The sequence below is a fragment of the Hypanus sabinus genome, chromosome 3 (assembly GCF_030144855.1).
Source record: "Hypanus sabinus isolate sHypSab1 chromosome 3, sHypSab1.hap1, whole genome shotgun sequence".
NCBI classification, from domain to species: Eukaryota; Metazoa; Chordata; class Chondrichthyes; order Myliobatiformes; family Dasyatidae; genus Hypanus; species Hypanus sabinus.
This window is the reverse complement of record NC_082708.1, coordinates 140,660,217-140,678,476: the sequence shown is the minus strand read 5'-3', so window position 1 is coordinate 140,678,476 and position 18,260 is coordinate 140,660,217. Positions and strand designations below refer to the sequence as shown.

At 37.1% G+C, this 18,260-nt stretch overlaps 1 protein-coding gene across 3 annotated transcripts in view; it reads right to left on the bottom strand.

Moving 5' to 3' along the window:
- sclt1 (sodium channel and clathrin linker 1) overlaps nucleotides 1–18,260 on the bottom strand; it is a 94,572-nt gene that overhangs the window by 24,487 nt on the left and 51,825 nt on the right. For all 3 annotated transcript variants that reach the window (XR_009511320.1, XM_059965233.1, XM_059965234.1), the window contains exons 16-21: nucleotides 16,605–16,676; nucleotides 16,203–16,277; nucleotides 13,849–13,994; nucleotides 7,139–7,331; nucleotides 4,798–4,994; nucleotides 3,464–3,542 (exon numbers count right to left, since the gene is read on the bottom strand). Coding sequence is in view for 2 of the 3 variants with exons in the window: in XM_059965233.1 (XP_059821216.1) it covers nucleotides 3,464–3,542; nucleotides 4,798–4,994; nucleotides 7,139–7,331; nucleotides 13,849–13,994; nucleotides 16,203–16,277; nucleotides 16,605–16,676 (762 nt within the window). In the remaining variant the exon portion in view is untranslated. The remainder of the gene's footprint in view (nucleotides 1–3,463; nucleotides 3,543–4,797; nucleotides 4,995–7,138; nucleotides 7,332–13,848; nucleotides 13,995–16,202; nucleotides 16,278–16,604; nucleotides 16,677–18,260) is intronic.

Genomic DNA, 18,260 nt, shown 5'->3' with positions numbered 1-18,260 from the left:
TTAATATTGAAGAAAGATAAAGACCCTACTGACTGTGCATCCTATAGACCAATATCTTTATTGAATGTTGTTTCAAAGATCTTTTCCAAGTTACTGGCATCCAAGCTGGAGAAGGTATTACCCAAAATTATTTCAGAAGATCAAACTGGTTGTATTAAAAATCGCTATTCTTTTTTCAATGTTAGGAGATTATTGAATATTGTTTATACTCCTTCACATAGCACTTCAGAATGTGTCATTTCATTAGATGCGGAGAAAGCATTTGATAGAGTTGAATGGCCATACTTATTTAATGTGCTTGAGAAGTTTAATTTTAGTCCAACATTCATTTCCTGGATTAAACTGATATATCATACTCCAGTAGCCTCGGTGCTTACTAACAACCAAAGATCTCTCTTTTCTCGTTTATTTCAGGGTACTAGACAAGGCTGTCCTCTTAGTCCATTATTATTTGATATTGCTTTAGAACCCTTGGCAATTGCTATCAGAGATTCACAGAACATTTTTGGCATTAATCGTGGGACAGATATACATAAGCTATCATTACGTGCAGATGATTTATTATTATTTATTTCTGATCCTGAGACATCCATTCCTGCAGTTATATCATTGTTGGCTCAATTTAGTGATTTTTCTGGGTATAAATTAAATCTTAATAAGAGTGAATTGTTTCCTTTAAATAGACAGGTTCCAATTTATGGAAATTTACCTTTTAAATTAGTTAATGACTCTTTTATTTACTTAGGGATTAAAATCACAAAAAACTATAAGGACTTATTTAAGGTTAATTTTTTACCCTTAATCGATCAGATTAAATGTTGTTTACTAAATGGTCACCAGTATCTTTATCTCTGATAGGTCGGATTAATGCTATTAAGATGGTTATTTTACCCAAGTTTTTATATATATTTCAAGCGGTACTGTAGCGGTGTGCTACACGCAGCGCTAAAATTATGACACGGAGTCGGTAACTGCAGTCGAAGGAAAAAATTTTATTCGAAAACTTCAGCCTCACTTTTAAGCCTCTGTCAACCGGCCCCCCATGGCGCAGAGGCTCCAAAGCTCTGTGCTCGCAAACCCCCGTAGGCTATCTAATTGTGAGTTGGTTCGGATACGCCAGGAAATGGGTCGCCACAGTACCAATTTTTATTCCGAAATCTTATTTTGCTAATGTTGATTCAAAAATTTCCTCATATATATGGCAGAATAAAAATCCTAGATTAAGTAAAAAATATTTACAGAAGGCAAAGAAGGAAGGTGGGTTAGCATTACCTAATTTTAGATTTTATTATTGGGCAGTTAATATCCGATATTTGATATGTTGGTTAAAGGATTGGGATATATCTTTTAGCCCTCATTGGGTGAACCTGGAAATTAAATCTGTACAAGGATTTGCATTGGGTTCTATTTTAGGGACTTCTCTTCCCTTTGCTCTTTCTAAATTGCCGAAACGAATTGACAACCCGATAGTTAAACATACTTTACATATATGGTTTCAATTTCGGAAATTTTTTGGGTTGACTCAGTTTGTTTTAAATATTCCTATTGTATCCAATTGCTTTTTTTATCCTTCTATTATAGACCAAGCTTATTCAGCTTGGAAGACTAAAGGATTACTACGATTTTCCAATTTATTTTTGGATAATTGTTTTATGTCTTTTGAACAATTATCTAATAAATATAGTTTGCCTAGATATCATTTTTTTTTTAGATATTTACAGATTAGGAATTTCTTAAATACTGTACTTCCTACTTTTCCAAATTTTGTGTCTTCAGGTATTTTGGAGAATTTGTTTGAACTAAATCCTTCTCAGAAAGGGCTAATATCAAAACTTTACAATATAATTATGAAGATACGTTCAGAGCCCTTCTATAAGATTAAAAATGATTGGGAACGAGAACTTAACCTTACTATCCCTATTGAGAATTGGGATAAAATTCTTCAATTAGTTAATACATCATCTATATGTGCTAAACATTCATTAATACAGTTTAAGGTTGTGCATAGGGCTCAGATGTCCAAGGTTAAATTGGCTCATTTTTATTCCTATATAAATCCTATTTGTGACGGATGTCATTCTGAGATAGCGTCTTTAACTCATATGTTCTGGTTGTGTCCGCTTTTGAAAAAATATTGGAAAGACATTTTTGACATTATTTCTACGGTATTGAACATTGATTTACAACCTCATCCTATTACTGCAATTTTTGGATTAGCAATGATGGACTCATTCCATTTATCCTCTTCCACTTCTCGAATGATTGCATTTCTTACATTAATGGCTAGAAGATCTATTTTGTTGAATTGGAAAGAAATTAATCCTCCTACCGTATTTCACTGGTTTTCTCAAACTATGTTATGTCTAAATTTAGAAAAAATTAGAAGTGTTGTATTTGATACTTCTATTAAATTTGAAAAGATATGGAGAACATTTATTCAATATTTTCATATGATGTAATATGACCCTGTTCCAAGCCTATTTGTTTTTCCAGTTTCCATTTCATATATGTTGAGAGGATCGGAGTTGACGACACTGATGATTTTGTATTTTTGTGAGGTATTATAAACAGCCCTTTTCCCCCCCATTTTTTTCTTTTTCTCTTTTTTCTTTTTTTGTTTTTTTCCTTATTAGTTATTAGATTATTAGATTCGTTTTTTTGCATAATTTTTTTCCCTTTTTTCTGTTTTTTTTAATATATATTATGATATACCTAGGTTTGCCTTTTTATTTGTAAATTGTATCGTCCATGATTTGGGAATACTCATTTATACTGTAACCATTGCTTATGTATTCTTTCATGTTCAGTTGAAATGTGTATGTTTGTAATCCCATTATCTATGTATCAATTTTGTTGATATTAATAATAATAATAATAATAATAATAATAAAAAGATTGAAAAAGAAAGAATATCCACTCTTTTGCACAAGGAGATGGATTGATTTAAAAACTCTTAGCAGATGTGGCGACACAAGTTGCTTAAAGTCTAAGTCATACCATGTGAAAATGTTTAAATGCCAAATTATACCAGCAGGTTCATATTTAAGTATCAAAGCATTATAGACATCAGACAAGTGAACTATCAATCATGTAATCTCTACCATGTGCATACATAATCTGAAAATTACAGCTTTATTTTCAGATGTTTTCAACCGTGAATAATCAGTATTAATTGTCTTTTGCTTCAATTTGCAAATACCACTAATAATTATAATAAGTATTATAATACAAAAGGACAATTTACATGGCAATTTACAAAAGAACATGAACATTTATTGATGCAGGCTTTAATTGTTCCTAGGGTTTTCAATTAAATCTTATTCAAAAATACTAAAGCTTTCATATTCAGATATTAAGCTACATAGGTGCCAGATTGGAAAAAATGCTAATTTCCAACTCTTAAAGTAGAATGCAAGATAAATCTGCTCCAGACTCAGATTATGACTGAGATCAACTATCTCACCTCTGCCATTTTCTCATGCATGACATCTAGCTGAGAACCCAATTCTTGTGAGTGTTGTTTCTGTCGACTAAGTTCAGTCCTGTCAGCAAAGTGGAAGAAAGAATGAAGTACTTAATTTGGGATTTACTTACCTCAATAGTTAATATTCCCAACATGAGCAGACTACAATTTAGGGTTGAGATGAATATTGCCTCATTACTCCAAAAGAGTTGAATATAATCAGACAAAAGAAATATGGAATGCTAAATTTCAGCATATGCAATTCACCAACAACATTTGGATATACTTAATTTTACCCAAGATTAGATACCACCAGTTTTCTTATAATGTAAAACACGAGAGGTGTTCAAATATTTTTACAGTAAAATGTTTTTACAGTAATATACAGTAATGGAAATTATGTTTTCCAATACAGTTCCATTGTAAAAATTCAATGATTTCTAAATTCAACGCAGGCTCAATTTAGGAGAGTATTTGGAGAAAGAAACATGTGAGAGTTCTACTTAGAGGCAAAATATGAGCTGGTAGTTACTCAAATTGACATTTGGTAAATCCTTTGACTGCACACAACAAAATCTCTCAGAGGCTGGCTTTGGCTAGTTGTGCAACATTATGGTCATACACTAAGCAAGATCATAATTGGACTTGGTTACAAAATAATTAATATTGAGTTCAAACAATACAAAAGATCATTAGTAAGCTTTCAGGAAAAACACAATGGAAAGAGATGTTAGTAAAGTGGGTAGATAGCAAACCTAGTTCAAAGTAGTATGTAGAGAATTTGGGAAAGGAAGATCAAAATGAACTGAAAAATAAAATTGTATAATCAGAAAGACATGATTTTTTTCTATAAAAGTGGAAGTGTTCATGCCAAGGCTACTTTGCAAATGATTTTAAGTTTTGTATATAAGGGGACAGTACTTAGGTAAACAAGAAAACAGAATCATAGAAATATTATAGCAGAGGAGTCAGCTATTATTGGCATCATACCCATCTTGTTTCATGTAATCAGTTACACATGGAAACTCAAATGAATTTTGCTCTTTGTAAAATTTTCATAAACTGAGTTAAAGTGATGTATCAGTTGGTCTAGCAGCATCGCTGGGACGAACGGAATCATCAGTGATCCCTGAAAGTCAACATTTCTTTCCCTCCCACAGATGCTGTTGGACCTGCTGAGTTCTCTTGCAGACTGCTTGTTGCTCCAAGTTCCAGATCTGCAGTCTCTTGCATCTCTCTTTATGGTAACATGTCTAGTTTTAACACCATTAAAGTAAACTAATTTGTACCCTCTCTTCTTAATCCTAAGACTTAACACAGTAGAATTTACTTACTTAAGATTGTTTTGTTTAACTTCAAAGGCTTCAGTTAGTTTCCTTGCTTCATCTCTCCACCGACTTGTTGCTTTCTGCTGCGCTGCTAGTAAACGTTTCAGTTCAGTGTTTGAATTCCTATTAGTGTCCTCTAGTTCCTGTAGCTGAATTTCAAATCCACGTTCCTTCACAGAGCATTCATGTTCTAAAGTTGCTACCTACATGAAACAAAACTTGTGGAGTGTCAAAAAGCTTTGAACAAATTCATTTTGTATGTTGATACATTTTTAGATTTTAAAAGATCTAAGGGTAAGTGTAGGTACGTGGTAGAATCTGGGAGAATTGGGGGAATATGTGACAGGCAAAAACTGGCTGACAAGTAGGATTACTCTCAATTGGACTGAGATAACTCTGACTTGGCCTCTCCTGACATTAACTGCTTTGTTTCTAAATCATTCCTGTGTAGCTTTGGCTTTATGCTTAGGGTCCCTGTTTTGCTTTAAACAATTCTCCCAAATTGCAGTTCTCTTGCAGACTGCATCAGGTTTTCCTCCAGGAATTCCCTGTATTTTGGTGCATTCATTTTACCCTCTATATTCACAAGCCTTCCAGGGCCTGCTGCAGTGAAGCAACCCCACAGCATGATGCAGCTACCACCATGCTTCACAATGATTAGATAATGTGCAGTGTTTGGCTTACACCAAACACAGTGTTTGGTCTAATGGCCAATAAGCTCAGTTTTGGTTTCATCAGACCAGAGAAACTTCTTCAGCTGACTTCAGAGTCTCCCACATGCCTTCTGGAAAATTCTGAGATTTCATGTGATTTTTTTTCCCCAACAGTGGCTTTCTCTGCCTCTCTTCCATAAAGCTGCAACTGGTGAAGCACCTGGGCAGCAGTTATTGTATCTGCAGTCTCTCCCTCCTGAGCCACTGAAGCTTGTAACTCCTCCAGAGTTGTCATAGGTTTCTTGGTGGCCTCCCTCACTAGTCCCCTTCTTGCATGGTCACTCAGTTTTTGAGCACAGCCTGCCCTAGGCAGATCTATAGCTGTGCCATATTCCTTCCATTTCTTGATGACTGACTTAACTGTACTCCAAGGGATATTCAATGACTTGAAATTTTTCTTGTATTGATCGCCTGACCTGTGCTTTTCAATAACCTTTTTGTGGAGTTGCTTGGAGTGTTCTTTTGTCTTCATAGTGTAATTTTTGCCAAGATACTAACTCACCAGCAGTTGGATTTTTCAGATGCAGATGTATTTTAACTACAATCAATTGAAACATCTTGACTGTACACAGGTCTCCAAAAACAAATCTCCATGTAACTATTACTTGACTTCTAAAACCAATTAGCTGCACCAGCAATGATTTGGTGCGTCATTTTAAAAAGAGGGTGAATATTTAAGCAATCAGTTATTTTCTATTTTTATTTGTAATTAAGTTAGATCACTCTATAGAGATCTGTTCTCACTTTGACCCAAAAAGTCTTTTTCTGTTGATCTGTGTCAAAAGCCAAATTAAATCCACTGTGACTTAACGTTGTAAAACAATAAAACATGAAGACTTCCGGCAGGGGGTGGTGAACAATTTTTGTAGGCCCTGTGGTTCACTTTCAAATGAAGAATACTCCAAAGAGCATCCTCCATTTTCAATTCTCCCCTATCATTAATACACCAGCTAATTTCCATGGAACACAATTTTACTTATGTACATTGGCTTCCATTTGAACAATTCAAAACTCAGCTTTGTGTCCAGCTTACACCCATGTCCTGAATAGTGATGATTTTGGAATGGTCATCTAGTTTAGTTTACATGGTGTAATGGTATTTTCTACATTCGCTGGTCTGGTATCCCAACATCATGATCCAATCAAATTTCTGATCAACGATCAAATCATGGAAGCTGAAGAAATTTAAATTCTGGTAATTAAATAAAATCCAGATTTTAAAAAAATACTAATCTTTGTAAAATTACTGGATAAATGTCCATCAGCGAATGAAATCTATCACTTTTAGCTGGCTGGTCTATTCTATACACAACTCCCGATTTATCAATGTAGTTGACACAGTCTTAGAGTAAGGGGTAAGCAAATGTCAGGATTACTTGGGACATCTAAGCCTAAAGGAATTCAAGTCAGATTTCCTTACCCTAAAGCATGTGGCTGTTCAGCTAAGAACTGAACAATAGGGAGATTACCATCTCCAGCCCTTCTCTAACATTTCGTCAATCAACATTTCATCTAATTTGCTACACTGTACTAAAATACAAGCCCTATACATTTTCCCCAATACCTAATGTAGGATCTACATATAGATTTGACCCTTTACCACCTGAAACATTTTTTGTGTCCTTTTCACTTACCTGTTGTTTTGCTTTCCTTTGAATGTCCAGACTAACTTTCTTCAATTCTTCCATTTCTTTACGAATTTGCTCATTTTCTCTCTGCAGCCTCAACCGTTCTTCACTGACTGTATCACAATCTCCACGAATATTTTCCAGACTGCTCTGCAGTTTCTGGACCATTTCTTTGCAACGAAACATCTCTTCCTCGTGACTATAAAATGAGCACAACTAGGTAGAATATTCTCTTCATCTCATTGAAGTACGACAGTAAGTTTTCCTTTACTGTTCCAACTGTAGTAGCCTATCTCATCTGAACAATTTGGCTTTAGTCTGTATCATTTAGCAGGCTGTGTACTTTACTTGAAAACTAGCTGAGACATTGGAGAAAGTCACTTACAACTCTGGCATTTTGTACATGTAACAACTACTTAGAGTGGAAGTTTGTTTTTAAATGTTACTGAAGATTTTCTGAAAAATTCTATCTTGCATAGAACATGTTACCATGATGACAAATTTCAAAACAATTAAATCAACTAAGAACAAGTGCAAATACACCATGAAATGCTGGAACTCAGCAAATCAGGCAGCATACATGGATATGAATAAAGAGGTGATGTTTCAGGAATGGAAGGAGAAAGATGGCAGAATAATGTAAGGGGTAGGGGAAGAAGGAAAAGCTAGAAAGTGATAGGTGAAAACGGGGAGGGGGCATGAAGGAAGTTGGCAGGTGATAAGACTACATAAAAATAGTTGCAGACAAGTGTGTCCACACAAAATCATTCAGACTGTTTCCCAACCAGAAGCTGTGGATGAACCGTGTGATCCTCAATCTGCTGAGGGTAAGATCAGAGGCATTCAAGTCTGACGACCATTAAAGTTACAAGAGGTCCAGGTACGATCTCTTGAAAGCCATTTCACGGGTGAAGTGATGATCCCTGACTGAACTTGAATCAATGAAGGATGCTCGACAGCTGTGGCAAGGCTTGAATGCTATCAACTCTTACGAAGTGAAATCAAGTGACAAAGGTGACAACAAGGCTTTGCTTCCAGATGAGCTCACTTTCTATGCTCGCTTTGACTATCAAACAACGGAGGGTGGAACTTAGGATGATGGCGTTTAACAGCGACTCCTTTGCTTGCATCTCAGAAACAGCTCAATTTCTATCTTTGATATAATTTTTTTCCTTTTCAGGGTTCTTTTGAAGACCCTGACCTGGAGTTACACGCTGACTTTGGTTCTTTGTGGGAATGGGACCCGCTTTCAGGGCTTCATGACCGGTTGCTTTTTGATATGCCAAGGGTGCGGCCTGAAAGACAAGCGCGCATTTAGGGCGCCTGATTTTCGCAGCTCTGGAGGCAGGCGGATTCGAGTTCGGTGCTGCCGCAGAAAACATGGGAGTACACAGAAAATTGAAAACAGCGAGCTGGCTGCATTCCCAGAGACCCGAGATCTTTGAGCACAGAGTTCGGAAAAAGCAACGCAACTGACTTCTGACACCAAAAATTGGCGAGTTATTTTGTCATGTCTCCCCTCTCGCTGTGAAATGAGGACACCACTTTTCCCTTATTAGGGAGAGAGAACCTGTGGTATGTCAAATTACCGGGTATACGAGTAGTCTTTGGGTACTGCAAGTCTGTCTTTATTGATGCTTTGCTGCACACTTGAGTGCTCAGTGGAGGGTGCAGATGCTTTTTTGCTGGAGGGGAGGGGGGGTCGTTGCTTTGCTGCTGTTTATGTGTGGGGGGGAGCTGGGAGACTTTGGAGTTCAAACATTTAACTGTTATTTATTCTTTGGGGCACTCCTCTGTTTTTATGGATGTTTGCGAAGTAAAAGCATTTAAGGATGTATATTGTATACATTTCTCTGACATGAAATGTACCTACCTATTGAAAACAGAGGAACCATCACAAACTCACACAGCCTGCAATGAATCTGTGAGTTTAGTCTCTGAGGCTGACATGAGAACATCCTTCAGGAGGGTGAACCCATGAAAGCATCTGGTCCAGTTGGAGTACCTGGCTAAGTACTAAGTACCTGTGCTCATTAATTGGCTGCAGTATTTACTGAGATCTTTAACCTCTCACTTTGGCAGTTTGAGGCATCCATCTACTTCAAACAGGCCTCAATTTTACCAATTCCTATGAACAACATGGTAACCTGCCTCAAATACTATCATCCAGTAGCATTTACATCCATGGTGATGAAATGTCTTTTCAGCAGTCACTCAAAACACATCAACTCCTGTGTAAGTTGGATCTGCTCCAATTTGCCTACTGGCACAACAGGTCCACAGCAAATGCCCTTTCATTGGTTTTTCACTCAACCCTAGAACATCTGGACAGCAAAGAGGCAGAGACCAGAATGTTTTTTAAATCAACTCAGCTTGGCATTCAATGCTATCATCTCCTCAAAACTAATCAATAAGCTTCAAGACCTCGGCCTCAATACCTCCTTGTGAAATTGGATCCTTGATTTCTTCACTTGCAAACCCCAGTCAATTCGGATTGGTAACATCTCCTCCACAATCTCCACCTGTACAGGTGCAGCACAAGGCTGTGTGTTTAGCCCTCTGCTCTATTCACTTTACTTTTATGACTGTGTGGCTGAGCACAGCAAGAATACCACATTTAAGTTTCCTGACACCACCAATGACTGGCCGAATCAAAGATGGTGATGAATCAGCATATAGGAGTGAAACTGAAAATTTGGCCATCTTACCTTAACAACAACCTCTTAATGTCAGGATGACCAAGGAGCTGATTATTGAGTACAGGAGGAGGAAACTGGAGGTCCTGGAGCCAGACCTCATCAGGGGATCAAAGGTGTAGAAGATCAGCGACTTTGAATTCCTCAGTATTATCATTTCAGAGGATCTGTACTGGGCCCAGCACACAAGCACATCAGCGACTCCTCTTCCTTCACAGTTTGAGAAGATTTGGCATGACATCTAAAACTTTTGACAAACTTCTATAGGTGTGTGGTGGAGTGTATATTGAGTGATTGAATCACAGTCTGGCATGGAAACACCAGTACCTTTCAATGAAAAATCCTACAAGTAGTGGATACGGCTCAGTCAATTTCAGGTAAACCCTCCCCCCTCCCCACCATTGAGCACATATATATGGAATGTTGTGGCAGAAAAGCAGCATCCATCATCAGGATTCTCCCACTACCAAGTCATGCCCTCTTCCCACTGTTGCCATCAGGAAGATGGTACGGGAGCCTCAGGGCTCATATTACCAGGTATAGGAACAGTTATTGCTTCTCAATCAGTAGATGACCCCAACAAATTTGCAGGTCAAGTGCTACCTTAGTTGGAAAGAAAGTTCGGGGCCCTGATTAGAGGTGAAGGAGGATGGAGCAGTTCTGCCATTCACAGGTTTAAGTGCCAGGATGGAGATTAGTGAGGAGAGATGAATGGACAAAGCGTCATGGAGCACAGAGGTCAAGGGGTCTCTGTGGAAAGTACAGAGGGTCCCGTTAAAGATGGCAGAAGTTGTAGAGAATGGTGTGTTGGATACGGAGGTTCATGGGGTGATAGATGAGGACAAGAGGAACTCTACCTCTGTTAAGGTGGTGGGTGGGAAGATGGGGTTAGTGCAGATGTCCAAGAAGAAGAGCTGCGGGTGAAGACAGCTCTTCACCCTTTCCCTTTCACTGTGGTGGAAGGGAAACTTGGTTCTTTAAAGAAAGAGGACAACTCTGATGTGCTGGTAAGGAGAGCCTCATCTGGGAACAGATGCAGTGGAGATTAAGAAACAAAGTAGAGGGAATAGCATTTTCACAGAACACAGGGAGGGAAGAGGTGTAATAAGATTGCCATAGGAATCAGTGGGTTTATAAAATATATTGGTAGACAGTTTTTCCCCAGTGATGCAGACAGAGATGAAGAAAGGGAAGAGAAGTGTCAGAAATGAACCAAGTGAATTGAAGGGCAGGGTGGAAGTTGGAAGCAAAGTTGTTGAAATTAATGAGTTCAGCCCAAGTGCATGAAGCAGCACAGATGCCATTGTCAATGTAGTGCAGACAGCATTGGGGAGCGATACTAGGGAAGGCTTGGAACATGGACTATTCCACATAGCCAACGAAAAGGCAGGTGTAGGTCGGACCCATGGCTACACCTTGAGTTCGAAGAAAGTGGAAGGAGCAAAAGAGAAATTGCTGAGGGCGAGGACCAGATGGAGGAGGTTGGTGGTGGATGGGAATTGATCAGGTAAACTGTCAAGAAAGTAGTGGAGAGCTTTAATGCCTTCGTGATAGGGGATAGAAGCACATAGGGACTGGACATCCATGGTGAAAAATGTGGCAATCAGGGCTAGGGAATTGAAAGTTGAGATCAAGATGATGTCAATTTTTGTGGACATAGGTAGGACTAAACCAAGGGGATTAAAATGGAGTCAAGGTATGTGGACATGTGTTCAGTGGAGCAAGAGCAGGCAGAAACAATGCACCATTCCAACTAAACATGCTATGAGTATCAATTCAAATAGCTCAATACTGTACAGGCACAGTGACAAAATAAGGCAAACCAAAAAAACTGCAAGTGCTGGAAATTTGAAATGAAAATAAATAAATCTGAACATGTTGTAAATACCTAGCTGGTCAAGCAGCACCTACAGAAGGAGAAACAGTGGAAATGTTTCAGATTGAAGATCCTTCTTTAGAACTCTTTGCCACTCTGACAATCAGCTTTCAACCTGATATACAGTCGGCCCTCCTTATCCGTAGGTTCCGCATACGCGGAATCAACCAACTGCAGATTGGGGAAAAAACGCAAGTTCTCTTTCCAGCACTCGTTGTATGGGCACGTACAGAGTTTTTTTTTCTTACTATTATTCCCTAAACAATACAGTATGACAACTATTTACATAGCATTTACATTGTATTAGGTATTATAAGATAATCTGGAGATGATTTAAAGTATACAGGAGGCTGTGCGTATGTTACTGCGGATCGGGACCGAAAAAAAAAGTTCTCTTTCCAGCATTCGTTGCTTGAGCATGTACAGACATTTTTTCTTGTCATTATTCCCTAAACAATACAGTATAACTATTTAGATAGCATTTACATTGTATTAGGTACTATAAGTAATCTAGAGATGAATTAAAGTACAGGCAGTCTCTAAGTCGGATTTGTATGCAAGTTGGAACAGGTACATCTGGTATTATTTAGTGTCAGTTAGTCAAACATTTGTCTTAGTATATAGTATACCTTTCTATGGATATAAAACACTTAAGAAACATATGTACTTCAATAATTAAACCACTGTGTTGCTTAGTAATAATTGTAGCTTTCATCAGGGCAGGGCCTTTCATATGCTCCATTATTCTCACTTTATCCTTTAAAATTGTTCTGATTGTTGACCGACTGTAGCCTAACACTTTTCCAATGACCGATGGTGTATCACCTCTTTCCGATTGCTTTATTATTTCCACTTTATTTTCAATCGTGATCGTTTTCTGCCAACGGAACAGAAACACTGTGGATTCAGCAGCAGCCATGGGTGGCAGGTCTAAACTCCCTGGGTCATAAAGTCCACCTACACTGAGACAGGTTAAATAAAGTCCCAAACTCCCCTGGGTCCTAAAGTCCACCCGCACTGAGACAGGTTCAATAAAGTCCCAAGCTCCCCTGGGTCCTAAAGTCCACCTACACTGAGACAGGTTAAATAAGGGACTTGAGCATCCATGTTCTTTGGTATCCGTGGGGGTTCCCGGAACCAATCTCCAGTGGATAAGGAGGGCTGACTGTATTACTAATTATTTCTCTTTTCAATAAGGCATGATCTGTTGCATATTTCAAACATTTTCTGTTTTTATAATAGGATGGATGGCAGGGAGAGGTATTAAAATCCTGTTTAACTTTGCTATTTATTAGGGAGCTATAACAAGCCTGACATTGGATGGTGACATGAGTAACAAGTGCACTTAAAACAGAAAGGAATATATTAAATAAACAAAATCAAACTCAAAGAGGAAGAAACTATCGCTTAGTTAAATTGAATCCACACATTTAAAAATAATTAGGAAAATATCACTACACCTAATTATTATCTATTTCAAAAAGGAAAAGTGTCAGGGAATTGGAGGATATTCCTACTCCAGAACTGATTTTCTCCCTCACTCTTTCCATTCTCATTCATCTCATTCCACTTACATTTCATTCAGATGTAATGATATCAGATCTTCATCACCCTCTCTCAACCCGTACCACTGTGTTGCTCAGTCTATCCTACCACAGGTATTCTTGTTTTTCTTTCCTTTCCTTCCTCTCTCTGTAATTTAAAGCATTTTTAGATTTTCTTAGTTCTGATCAACAGACAATTTTAAATGGTTAGATTATCTCTTTCTCCAAATCTCTATCATTTTCTGTTCTAATTTTGTATTTCCAGCATCAGCATTGTGTTGATTTCTTCTTGCCTCTATATGGAATGGCAGGTTTAGGTAATGGTTCTAAGATATTCTCAGTTAATGTCATGATGAAGCAAGAGAATAACCAAGTCCAAGCAAGTGTTATCCAAGGCTGCTTATACCATATCAGCTTTAAAAGGGCATTGACAAAGATTAAAAAAAGTCTCAGAAATATTGCTGGGATATTCTCATGCAATGCCATTTCACTGTTAATGCTACCACTTTACATTTTGAAATTGGTAAACAAATATCAGACTTGAGGAACACAATACTGGAAGCCAAGAAAACAAAAGAGACATTGTAGCATAGCTCTTACTTCATCTCAAGTTTTCTGATTTTATTTTGAGCTGCTTGTAGACTAATCTGGAGCCCATCTTTTGAACGTTCTGCATTCAAACATCGCTGGTGTAGTTCATCAATTTTTCTGCGATCTTCTTCATTGCTGGCACCATTTCGATACATCTGAAACAGAGCTTTTGACATTAGAGTTTCAATCTGCTGTTAAAACAGGATTTTAAAGGAAGAGAGAGGAGACTCAAAATGAACATGTTAAGCGGTTAAGATAAAAAGGTGTTTAAATGTCAGTACTGATTGTCAATTACTCAGGCATAATAATTATTTACGAAAACTATTCAGTTATATTTTAGATATCGACAACATTCTGTCAGAGAAAACAATAGATGCATTAAAAGTAGCAAATAGGCATCTGCATTCAGGGAATGAAAGTTAATAGGCCAGATTTTGCCGAAATGCTACATCGAATCTTCTGTCTGCATACAGAATGCACATCTTACGTGCAGTCTTCCTGGACACACTGAACTCTCACTTCCAAAACTCCACTTAACATTTTGACAGGCAGCAAGTATCATATGTCTTGACAGCTGCAAAAACTATCTTAAGTATATCTATATAACTCATGGCATTGAGATCAATTAGAAATATGGTAATTTTTACACATTATATAAACAAATAACATTTATCTTCCAAGTTACCCAGCCTTCTAATTTACATTGTATTACAATTCTGTATCTGTCACTAGGTCAGTGTCTTGGAATTTTCCTGTTTAACACTCTTGAAGAAACTCTTGAAGGATACCAATGTAACTCACTGGATCTTCCTCCAACCCATTTCGCAGAAAGCAGCCATAAACATAGCTCTGCCAACATTGATCACATCACCCTCCCACAAAAAAATAACTACAGGGTAGTCTTTGTTTAAAGAATTCTTACTTATAGATGTTTCCATTTTTAGTCATTCTTGTATGACTTGCTGGTTTTAATTTCTCAGCATGCAACTCCAACCTACAATAATTTAATTTTCTGATGTCATCAATGCAATGTATAAAACAACAAGAGTGCTTTTCAATCACTCTTTAGCACACTCCAACCATGAAAATTCCATAGGTTATACTTATACTGTATTTATGTAAGAACTTAACGATGTCCATGGCAAGTTAAATACATTCTCTATTAATTCCTGAGCATCCAAAAATATGGGCTTCTGACTAGCTTTAGATTTTAACAAACTTACACGACTTTATTGGAAATTTGCTTGAAAGAAATTGGATGTGGTACTTTCTATTTATACATGAACAAATTCTAATTTGATGAGTGAAACAAGAAATTAAAATTGTCTGTAGATACAGCACATTTAAGTCTGAGAAGGTGGCACAAAACTGGTCTTTAGTCATTCAAAAATAAAAGCTGATACATGGACACTCTGTTCCTTGTTTATTTTTAAAGTTTTAAATGTTGGTATTATTAGTAAAATAAATAACAATGAAGACTTTCATAGCTTCTGAAGCCTAGCAGCACACTTGTACTTTATATTCTGCAGAAGACAAGAGAACTGATTTTTAAAATGTAATTTTGTGCAAATTATGAGAGAAAAAACACCCAATTTATTTATTGTCATTCCATTTCTTACAATTACCAAACTAATTATTCAAGCCTCAAGTGCTTTACTGCTCAAGTCAAATTTTCATGCTGACAGTTTACAAAACAAGATCAGTCAAGCAGGTGGGCAGCATGGAGGAATGCTAAAGGACAAAGAGAACTGGCAAAGGTATTTTGTATGAAAATGCAGAACTAAAGAGATTAAAGGCTAACTGTAAGAAATCTCACAATAATTATGGCTCATGCTGATCAAGGTGTGGCCAGCAGCCAGACATCTTAGTTTAAAGAATCATGATCTTCACTCAAAACTATAAGACATCACTGAACCCGAATTGTTTTACTATCTTTAAAAAAAATTGTCACTTGGCCTGACGTCACTTATTCTCTGGTTCTCTGCCCAAGTGTCAATGTGCCTCACCAATCACTGGTATTTTTTTCTACCTCCAGTCCATTCACAATATGTAACACAACAGATTGAAAGCAATTGGCCCGAAATGTTGGCTTTATTTTGCCCTCCATAGTTCCATAGAGAATGCCTGACACATTATTTCTAGCATTTTCTATTTCATCTCAAATATCTGAACTACTTACCTGATCCTATCCAAATGGGAGAAATACAACAATGTCAGTTAAACCAGTTAGAAGTGACATTCAAAGTGTGCAGGACTTGCAACTAAGTATCATAAAATGGAGAGAGAAAATTAGGTTGGAGAGGAAAACAATGGACGTTTGCACAAGTTAAGAATTTATTCAATAAAACTGTCATTTTTTTTACCTTTTCAAGTTCTTCTTCTACAGCTCGTTTCTCTCTTCTGGCTCGTTCAATCTGACCTTGTTTATCTTCACAATTCTATCAGAAGGATGCACATCATAAAAGTCAGCAAAGAATTTAAACCTACCATTTTAGAGAAGCTGCAGATGCTGAAAATCTATCCCAGTGTTTTTAATGACCAACAGGCTATACTTCATCCTGTGTACTGCGATCTTATTTACCTGCACTTCAATGTAACTTGCCTTTGCCCTCATTACAGATCTATAATTAGCTTTCGACTTCAACTGAAGAACATTTATGAATGAGATAAGTAGGCAGGTATTTCAATTCTGGATCAAGTTCAGCTGTCTTCACCACATTTTACTGTTATAAAGTTGACATGTTCAGTTTGGATGTCACACTTACCATTTGCATATCAGATAATTCCTCAGTTAAACGAGAAATCTGTACATTACTTTGTTTCCTGACATTTTCGACCTGCAACAAAAACAAAATTGAGAATGTTATTGTATATCCTTTGTACATTTTACTTCAATTTAAGTTTAAAAAATGGTTTGGTTCATTTCAAAGATCAAGCACCCTACAACTACAACAAATATATTAAACTATACAGTCTGTTCCAGGGCAATGAATAGGTTCCATTTTAACTCCAAAACTATATAAAACCTACTATTCCTCCACAAGTTAATAATGAATACATCAAAAGCACATAAGAAAGAACTACTACTAAAAGTGGGGAGAGAAAACTATTTCTAGCATTTGCAGAAATGAATGCATATATGCATGTCGTACTTTTATATAGAAACTCCTTCATATTAGAGATGTCCATTACTTATGCATTCTTAACTGGGGGATGGCTTGTAGATCACTTCCCAATACACTTCTCTAAGAAAATGTCATTAGCTTTGAGTTCAAGTTAAATAAAGTTGAAGTTTATTGTCATCTGACTATACATGTATACAGCCAAACAAAATAGTCCTCCAGACCACAGTGCACCCACACACGTATCACACAGCACATAAACCAAAACATACTATAAATAAGTTAAAATATAAATCAAAATTCATTTAGTAATGTGCAGCTCAGGTAAAGAGTAAACAGCTCACTGTCCTAGTGAGGAGACCTCAGTGGTGACAGGGTACTCATTAGCTTCACAGTCTGAAGGAAGTAGCTTTTACCCAGTCTGGCAGTCAGAGTCCTGATGCTTCTGTACCTCCTTCATAACTGTACTGAGTCAAAGAGATTGTGGCATAGGTGGTAGGGATCCTCAACAATGCTTTGGGCCCTTCATTTGCAATGCTCCTGGTAAATGTCATAAATGGGGGGAAGGAGATCCCAATGATACACTCGGTATTTTTTAACCGTCCTTTGTCTACAAGGTCAACATCAACTAAATTAGAGTTATTAGTTCATGAATAATAGTGTATTGCGGCAGTTATTACCCAACTTTGGAGGTAATATCCACAACGTGCAGGACCTTTGCCTATCCAACAAAATGAAATTACACTGAGGAACCATGCTAGCACATAAGTGTTTAAAAAATGTTTGAAGTTTTCTAACTGAATTTTGACAAATAATATATACTCCAGCATTATAGAAAGCATAGGATTGCTTTGAAAATGGCTCACTTCCTCTTTTAAAACTAACTGATCTGCAGCAGTGTCAGTCAATCAATGAGCTAATTTCATGCTCTTCATTGCAATTAGATTCAATTGAGTGTTAGTCACCAGCCTTCACTTAACTAATTACACACAAGGCACACCTGTATAGTTTCAATTGACTGTTGGCTGCAGTTCTTAAATACTCAGTGGATCAATTGACTAAGTTTGAAATGATTGTACCATAAGAAACAAACCTTGGTCACTGACTAAGTGACTACTGATTAATGCTCTATTTATTTGCATCCTCATAGATCTGGGAATAATCAAAACAAGTTAGCCATGGTGTGGTCAGTTTTGTAGAACTGGAATTGCTTTCAACAAAGGAAACTCTGAACCAGTAGTGTATAAATAAAACGCAGATCTGCCAAAGTTAATAGTTTATGGAATAAATTCAAAAGGT